Source organism: Chrysoperla carnea, chromosome 2 (assembly GCF_905475395.1).
Source record: "Chrysoperla carnea chromosome 2, inChrCarn1.1, whole genome shotgun sequence".
NCBI classification, from domain to species: Eukaryota; Metazoa; Arthropoda; class Insecta; order Neuroptera; family Chrysopidae; genus Chrysoperla; species Chrysoperla carnea.
Genome location: NC_058338.1, coordinates 61,063,312 through 61,073,258, shown reverse-complemented (window position 1 = coordinate 61,073,258; position 9,947 = coordinate 61,063,312). Strand labels below are relative to the sequence as shown.

General features: G+C 29.5%; 1 protein-coding gene across 1 annotated transcript; it reads left to right on the top strand.

The window, feature by feature from the left end:
* The first annotated feature begins 1,748 nt into the window (after window positions 1-1,748).
* LOC123292824 lies at window positions 1,749-8,299 on the top strand. Its single transcript, XM_044873537.1, has 8 exons — window positions 1,749-1,938; window positions 2,531-2,715; window positions 3,460-3,575; window positions 4,013-4,086; window positions 5,769-5,962; window positions 6,242-6,402; window positions 7,218-7,386; window positions 8,186-8,299. Exons 1-8 carry the CDS (start codon window positions 1,749-1,751, stop codon window positions 8,297-8,299), a joined length of 1,203 nt encoding a protein of 400 aa, XP_044729472.1.
* Window positions 8,300-9,947: the final 1,648 nt, after the last annotated feature.

Below are 9,947 nucleotides of genomic sequence, written 5' to 3'. Positions count from 1 at the left end.
ATGGTTAGGACCGTTTTCAAGATATATAGAAAATGATCTATTTTTTATACTTGGTATAATATCATGCGCGTTTTGATTATTAATATTTCATTTCACAGGCAGCGAAAAAATTTACTTTTTTTTTAAATAAAGAAATATAAAAACCTATATTTAAGGAAATTTTTTCACCGTTTCTGTGGAATGAGATATTAGCAATGAAAATGCGCATATATTTTGTCAAGCAAGAACATGCAAGATACAAAATTTAATTATTTATGCCTGTGAAGTTAAATAGGTAGCATAAACTTACTTGTTTTTATCTAAAAATTAAATACTTTAAACATCTCTTAATTCAATTATATTTAATTCCTTAGAAAAGCCATTGAACGATGTAGACGAGGAAATATAACATTTTACGCCAGCATTCTAAAGTAAGATGGATCGTGATGCGATTTTTTGCATTAGGAATTAGAAGGTATTTATAAACTTTGCAAATTATGGGGAGATAATTTGCCTCGTTTGTGCATTAAAAACTGCATTTTTTGTACAGTTCTTTTACATACATATAACATAGTAAATAAGAATTAGAAAAAAAAATTTTTTCAAAATTTTTCAAAAAAAGCATTTTTTTAATTCACAAACGAGGAAAATTATCTCCTCATATTGGGGGTGGTACAAGATCTAAGGTAGGTGATTTAGTGCCACCCACATCAGTTTTTGTGATTATGCAGATTTCGTTACTTGAACTCCAAACGAAAGTTAATATCCCTTACATCCCCTTCTTCGGATTATTACTATCTCAATGCCAATACAGCGAATTTTTTAAGATTAAGTGGAAATTTACATTTAAATTATCTAAATTTATTTACGCGTAATAAAATTTAAATATTTATTGTTGTTGTGCGTGTCTAGTTTTATTATTTATTATTTTACAGATTTATTTTGAATAATTTATTAATTAATTTATTTTGAAAAATTGTGTTTAATATTTCCAAAACTAACGTTAATAGACATAATTGAAAATAATGCCTATTAATTCAATAATGCTACTTTGATTGTAGACAATTATTACCGAAGCAACGCCTGTTTTTGGTACATTATCATTGCGGCATAAATTTTCAAATATAGTTCTTTGGTTTTTATTTCGTATTTTAGATTTCAGCATTTTCAAATGTAAGAACAAGCCCTTACAACCTAAAATGCGTTTTTCATCCCGAAAAATGAAGGAAACATAAAAACAGTCAATTATTATAGGAAACTTTACCGTCTACAATGGTAAATTTCTTATAACATGCAAGTTTTTCAAGCTATTGGTCAAAAATCCCATCTTTTTTTATTTTCTTTTAGTTTACTCTTGAGGAAACATTTGTCGAGTGGAAATGGATTTAATTATTAAATGATTGACCTTGTAGATTAATAATAAGATTTTTTGAACCGTATATTTGGTAATTGTATAAGCAGGGAAGTACCTATCTTTTGACCCAAGGAGGGCACAAGAATTTGTGTTTTAGGCAGGGACAAGTCAAAATTTTTGGTCCTAAAAATTTGAATTATTCCATAGTATTTCAGAAAAAACACATACTAAACAAATGCAGGTCCAGGGGAGTAGTTGCCCTCCCTTGCAACTGCTACCCTGGCTACGGCCTCTCGCTACGGCCTCTCGCTACGGCTTATTGTATTAATAAAAAATAAAAAGTTTGTATAAATAATTCAAAAAATGTTTAATCAAATCATTAATTGCTAAAAAGTTTTAACGATTTCACTTAAGTATGATCAATTGTCTAAATATTTTATTATTTTTCATCGCTATCGTGAATTCAAATTTAATTGTAACCAAATATAATGAAATTTTTCCAGTAGTTCCAAATTATGTTCTAAACTCCACAAATAATGAATGTGTTCAACATAGTGTTTTATATTTGGAAAATTTTCAAAATTATACAAAATGGGCATTTCAAAGTAAGATAATTTTTTTTATTAATTTTAAGCGTAACATTTCATTTTCCAGACGTATGAGTTCATGTTAAAGCGATTATTTAATTTGATGGTCGGGTTGGTAAAAATATAAAAGTTGAAAAATTTATTTGACTTACGATCTCAAATTTTAAACTCATAAATTGGAGGATTTTATTAATTTATTTTTTTTAAATGTCTTCCAAGATGTCCGGGTTTTTACTCATTTTGGTTCCAGCGCCTAATAAATACATTTTTTTTTTCTTAGATTTTTCTAAATCAGCTCAGTAGTCAAGCAAGTTAAGTCTTTGACTACTGACTAAGAAGTTGCGGGTTCGAATCCAGGCAGCGGATTTTTCCGTTTTCACAGGTGATAGAACAAAGAGAGAGAAACAGCAAATAATGCGAAAGAGAAAATGTCATGGATAATGAATATTCTTATGCAATTATTGGTTTAATTAGTTTATAATTAATTAATCTCTAACTGCATCGGATTAAAAAACGATTTTTTACTAGAACTATACTTTCATCCTATACAGACATAAAAAATTTTATTAAATTTCTTACAAATTCAAAATGAAATGTTTATTATTTTCAGTGTGGGATGCTTCCTCAAAAACTCCTGTAGCACAAATGATTGCCGATTCCATTAATATTGGACACTTTGATGAATGTTTAACCGCAAATGCACCATTCGACACCCAATATTGTTTAATTGATGTTCAATTAACATTAGAGCAACCACCAAAGACTAATGAAGAAACTATATTTGACTCAATTCTTGTAAGTACAAATTTGAAAAGTATTAAAACAAGTTTGAAGTTATTATATTTGTATCATTTATTTTAGAGACCTACGAATAAATTTCAAAATTTACGAAACTTTTATCGAAATGGCATATGTTTACCCAAATCTTGTGATTATATGACATTAAAAAATTATTTGGTTACATATTTTGATAATTATTCAATGAATAATGAAATGAATATCAGTTATGAAGTTTCATTTCCACCTAATGCTTGCCAAGTTAATGGAGGTGAAGAATTTGATATTTATGATTTCGCGTTTTGGTAAGTTGCATGTTAGAGTTCCGTAGCAAAATTCCAAAAAGATTATAATATTTTAATTTTGTCATGTTTTACTTTACGAGCGCGCATTCAGAATTTGTTGGTTGATGAATGAGCATTTTTCAGTAATTATAAATTTTATATCCTTCATATTATGTCGTTACCTTTAATTTGTTTAAAAACACGCCATATGGTTGATTTTGCGATAAACTGTCAAGTTTCCGAGGTATCGACAGAAGAAAATGTTCCAAGATATGACCCCTCGTACGCGATTTTAGTCTATATTCCAGGAACTACTTATCCGATTGCCAAGGGGACTCAATTTATGTTTAAGAGTCGAAATTATTCACGAAAATTATTTTCATCTAGGTAGACAAACAAATTTGCTGAAGGCTTGAAAAAAAAAAAAAACAGCAAAAAATGTTTGTTTCATAATTTTTATGAAAACTGATATCTATAGGGCAATTTTCATCCAAAAATCTGGTTCATTTCACGATTGGATGAGTTAGTTTTGAGATGTCGCCAAAAATATCAAGTATCAACTGCAGAAGAAATTGCTCCAGCATATCGCCCTTTGTATAAAATTTTCGTCTATATCTTCGAAACTAGTCTTTCAATCATAAAAGGAATATATTTTTTTGTATCGTAAATACTCTATAATAAAATTTTTTCACGACTTGTTGCAATTTTTTTAAGGGTATCCCTAAAGATGCCCCTTCCTGGCAAGGAGGAATTGCCTATAATTCTGAACGAAAAACTTTTATTAGGAAGCTATTCGAAAGGAAGATAACGTTTTTTGGGTTCTAATTATCTTCAATAATTCATAGACACTGAATCTGCTTGATTCTTCATAAGAATGCCCCAGTCTTCTTTAATAAAAATCGGGAGTACCCGTCTTTAAATAGTTCTAATGGAAGAAGTTCTTTTTTAGTATCGTATAACATATTGTATCTCAATCAAAATAAACGAAAGAACTGTTAATAATACCACCTTCTTTTGTGTCGAATTTTTAGTGTTTTAATTGGTGTATTTGTGGTGCTGGTACTTATTTCAAGTATAATACATAATTATTTACATTTAGAGCCAAGTAAGTACAAACATTATCGAAATAGCCCAATTAATATTGAATCCAGTGGCTTTATAGTTATAATTACATTAAAAAATAACACGCACGTAAAAAAATTCATGAATCCTAACTTTCTGTGTGGCAAATAAACTCCTGAATCGATGTGGAGCATTTTCTCTCATTGGACATATATATGGCAGAGCCGCCATGCCATTTTCGAGATAGAGGGGGGAGAGGGAAATAAAATGAGTAAAATTGAAACAAGTTTTTTCAATTTTTAGTCATTTTTCCTTGCTAAATAAGTTCCTTAATGACATATACCTCTCCGTTCTCGCTTAATTTCAGTTAAACAAATTTTAACCCTTTTTCGGGCGTTTGGGAGGAGGATAGGAGAAAATCTATGCCAGTAGTATGTAACGTTTTTGTGTTCATTAGAGAGCTTATTTGATATGGGGCAGAAATTTTTCTCAATTTTTACGCATTTTATTTCTCTCTTCTCCTCTATCTCGAAAATGGACGCTCTGCCATATATGTCCTATAATCCAATTAATCTACGGAGGCCCAATGTTAAATTTGACCTAACCTAATGAACCTCCATCCTAACCTAGCCTACTGAATCTCATTAGTACAAGTTTTTAACACATTGTATTATTTAGGCCTTTACATTGTAACTAGCCACTATTCGACACGCATGTAATATAATTAATGTATTTAAATTCAGAGTACTTGCAAATTCATTTCCATATTTAATAATAAATTATGCTCTTAGTCTGTGGAAGATTCTTGGCCTTTAGATTATTATCATTAATTATAAATACAAAAAAAATTTGTAATTAGTTACAAATCATGAATAATAGTCCAATAAAATAAAGATTTAAAAGATTAAAACTACCATCAAAACGGAAGCCTGCATTTTTTAATTAAGTTCGTATTGACCTAAAGAAGTACATATAGTTAAAAAATATTGAATTCTATTTAGGGAGTAGAAAAACATTAAAAACTACCCCCAAAATCACTTTTTTAAATATCTTGAAAACATATGAAGATGTGGAAATAAGTTTTAAATAAAAAATGTAGATATCAAAATTTTCTATAAAATCATTTCTAATCACATTGACGTACCTATTTGCAATAGAAACCCTGACATTTGCAATAATCAAATCTAATTTATAGCTCAGCCGCATAAAGTTATAAATCAATGGCTAAGTTAGCCAAAAATTGGCAAAAATAAAAAAAATTATATGGGAAAGTTCTAAATCTCAAAAAACCTTTCGATTAACGTCTGATAAATCCCATTTGGAGGTGTAGGTGCCGAGAAAACTTAAAAAAATGAACGAAAATAGTCGTTTTTACATTTGTTTATAACATTGTTTCTTTTTCGATTTTAAAGTTGATATTCGAAGAAGTTAGGAGTAATAGACTCATAAATCTCCTCTTTTTTTTGGCAAATAATTTTGAAAATTTTAATTATTTACGATGCTGCAGAAAGTTAGGGTTCATGGACTTTTTTACGTGCCATATCCTACAATATAAGTATTAAAGTTGACATTTAATCAAGCAAATAAATCCTGAAATTATATTAAACTAATACAAAATTTGTAAAAATTATTTTGATGAACTTTCTTACTAAATACTTGATTGGGCTATTGCAAAATTAAAATTTTGTTCCATTTTTATCAACAAATTTTCTTTTTGGTTTCAAGATACACTTAGAAGTATAATAATTCAGTCATTTTCACTAACGCATACAATTCGAAACGATTTACTTAAAGCTGATGAAAATAATTTGAGGTATTTACATGGTATTAAAGTATTTTCGGTGATTTGGATTGTATTCGGGCATAGCATGGCTTTATCTCATCTTGGAGTTATGTATGATTTCAGACACTCTGAAGAGGTAAATTATTTTAATATTATAAACTTTACTATTATTAAAAAATAGCTTCTTTGTAAATTTAGACTAGGTTCCAATCAGCATATGCTGACGAACGCCAAGCTTTGAATGTTAAGTAAGCAAAGTGCTATAAAGAATTTAAAAACATTTTTGAATAAACAATTTATGATTATTTATTAATTTATTAATTTATAATTAATGTGGAATTACAACAAATAAATGATTGTTATATCGATCAAAATTGAGAAAAGGAATTATTTTTTTGCATTAAATATGTTTTAGGTTAATAATTATCTACTGAATTATTTAGTTATACACGCCGACTTATGGGTTGATACATTTTTCATTGTTGGAGGTTTACTTACAACATACCTATTATTGAGTCAATATGAAAAAGGGAAAAAATTTAATCTAGGAATGTTGGTTTTATTACGGTATTTGAGGTATGATTCAACTTTCTTTCAATCTATTATTGTTTTATACTTATTTGACTATTTTAATCGATAATGGTAAAAAATTCAAACAAAAAATGCTCAAAGGAAGAACATCTTTAAGACACCCTGGATTTGAACGTGATTTTCAGGATCATCTAAGATACTTCGAGCTCATTAGTGATAAAAAAATAGTACACTTTAAATTGGATTGTTTATTATAAGAAAATGAACATCTGTTATTCGAAACATTTGTCGAAAACAAGAAGAAATCCATACACGGAAAGAATTTTGTTTATTCAAATTCTGATAGTAAGAGATAGAAGAAAGCTTTAACAAAGGAAGATATGGTTTATAAAAAATAAACAAAGTTTGTTGAAAACATTTTATCGTCTTCGTCCCTATTCCTGTCCTTTACTTTAATAGCAAATATGATCGATTTTAATTTTTTTACTTTATAGCAAATGTATTGATCTATTTTCAGATGAAATTTCTGTCGAAACTATTTAATTCCCGACTAAATTTTTCAAACTAGACAAGACAAGCATTCTGCTTGTTTGCAGACTAGCTTTATTATTACACGAATCAAAACATGGCCGTATTGACGAGAGGAAAAGTCTGGACACCTGTCCATGCCTGTATCTGAAATTTCTTCTCCCTTGCACCAAAAATTGAGTACGCCCAATAATAAAAAGTAGGAATCAAGTCGAAAAAAATGTTCAATATTCATATTGATATTTGTCTAAAGATTGCTGGATTGCTGTAGACCATACGGGCACAGTGACTTTTAAATATTAATTAACTAGTTTCCATTTTATTGCTTCTAGATTAACACCTGTGTATGCGATAGCCGTATTTTTCTTTGCCACAATATTCACAAAAATAGATAATGGACCTTTATATCATCTAATATTAGATGACGAAAAAGAAATGTGTCGTGAGAATTGGTGGCTAAATTTACTTTACATAAGTAATTATGTGAATACAAATAGAACTGTAAGTACCGAATTATTACGAAATATAAACATAACAAGTGAAAACAAACAATTGACTGAGTTAATTGTTGAAATACCATGTATAGGCAGTGTTGATAACTCTGATTTGGAATAAGCCTGTTTTCAATCCGCTGGGAACCTTTTATTAAGAACCTTGAAGTCCTTTGGCAGTAATTTAAGAATTTGAGGGCCCTTTAATGGCGAATCCTTGAACAATTGGTCACAGTGCACAATGCAAAAGAAGGACCTGGGGCTCTATGCAGGAGAATTGACTTTTATTTGAACATATGATATATTTATGTTCATAACTTCTTTTGAATTGAAACAGCTTCAATAAGATTGCATTCTAGGTGAACGACGTCATTTTGGTGCATTTGGATCTGATACTCTTGAGAATATCTTTTCTTTAAAGGAAAATATATTTAGTGGTGAAAATTAACTGATGCTTAGAGAAAAAAAAGTCCGCCTTGATTCATACTCCGTTTTAACTCTTCTTTAGGAATGTAAATACTAGGGGATATTGATATCATATTTATTTCTAGAGGTGTAGTTAAATATGGTATTAAGAAATATAACGAACTTTGAAGCCAAAGGTCGAAGCCTTCCTTGAAGCCACTTCTTCTCGTCTTTGACCACCTATCCTTAGAAAAACAAGCTCTTTGGTGTCAAGGAGTAACGATTGGATTACAATTATATATTTATCCTATTTGTTTTAGTGCATGGTAACATCATGGTATTTATCATGTGATGTTCATTTTTTCATTATTGGAATATTAATTGTTAAATTGATTAATAAAAAGCATCAATATGGATTATTAACACTTGGAATTATTGCATTTGCTTCTATGATAACATCATCCGTATTAACGTTTATTAACAGTTGGGATGGAGCTATGTTGTTTACAGTAACGTAAGTTTTTTCACCTCTAGAATAATAACAAACAATTTGAAATTTACAAAATTTAAAAAACCCCCCGATAAATTTTCCGCGTACGGAACTCTAAACTCGCACTTCAAGCGTATCTTAGAACACTCTCCATTAAATTATCTTTTTCCTTAGAGCCTTCTCTAAACTGAACCGATTTTGAGGATCATCGCCTATTTTTTTATTTGTTCTGGGTACGGAAACCTAAAGTCGCCTTTGAAACATAGCTAAGAACACTTCTCATTAAATTACCATTCAAACGAAACAAAAAATACAAAAGGGCTCATCAGTTTAGACGCTACAATGTCACAGACAGACACACATAGAGGTCAAACTTATAACACCCCTTTTTTTGGTTCGGAAGTTAAAAAGCCTAGATGTTAAAAATTAAATAAACAGATCGTTATAGATATATTGGCAGGGGTTCTTATTAATCTAAAACAAAACTTCTCATTTCCAGTGCCTCACATACATAGTAGTAGGTACTATTTATCTTTTCTACAGATAAGGTGATCAGTAAATCGATCATTTGTTGTTCAAGACTATCTCGGGTGTGAAAATTCTGGTTTATAAAATGTTTTCTCGCGTGTGATTATAAATTGAACATTCGAGTATGAAGTGTATGAGGGTTTCCGGAACTTAGAGGTTGTATATGCCACACGGTTTATCTTGTTGCCATTTGTATATGCAGTATAGTTTGCAGTTAATTTGACCGTTAAGCAACCTGCAACCCGAAGCTAACTTAGAATCTACTTATTTTTTTGAAGTTTATTGGTTCTTTGGTATTTCCTTAAGATTTGAAGATAGCTTGATAATTTCTGCAAAAGATATTTCTCTGATACTAATTCAATACAGAAACACATTTTTAATCCTGTAACTCAGTTTGATCTGTAACTCAGTAGAGAACAGACCTTGCTCCAATAGTACTTTGCCTTGTTTTTCACTACAGAGCGGAAAAGTTTAATCATTTATGTAAAATGTGTTGCTTATATTATTTTAAAAAAGCATGTAGTATGAAGTCGCTGAATTTGCTGCCTGTCTGAAAAATCTACTACTGGTAAAGACCATTCTTATTCTAAACTTTGTCGATTTATTTTGTTTTTTCAGATTTGTACGACATTTTAGAACTGATGTAATATTCAATGAACGTTACACTAAAAGCCATTTAAGAATTGTCACATATTTAGTAGGTGTTTTTCTTGGTTACATTTTGTACTCACGAAAAAATTCAAATATTCATTTAAATAAGGTAAAATACATTTCAGTTAATTTTCAATGAAAAATATATTCAACATTCTTTAATTTTTTAAGGGAAAATCAATTTTATATTCAACTGCAGCTTGTTCTACATTAATTCTATTGCTGTTATCCGGTCGATTATTTTATGTAACAAATTTTCCTTATCCACTAATAGCCGCTATTTATGCAGGATTTCATCGATTTATTTGGGCAATTGCAATATCGGTCATAATAATTTGCTTGGAATATGGAAAATTAGGTAAATGTTTGGAGTACTTTTTAGTTTACATTATTACTATTTAAATAACTTTCAATTCATGTCAGCGTGAAAACGGTGATTGACTGAAATAAAAACCAGTTTGAACTTCCATTGATCTTAACAATCTAAAAATTTATTT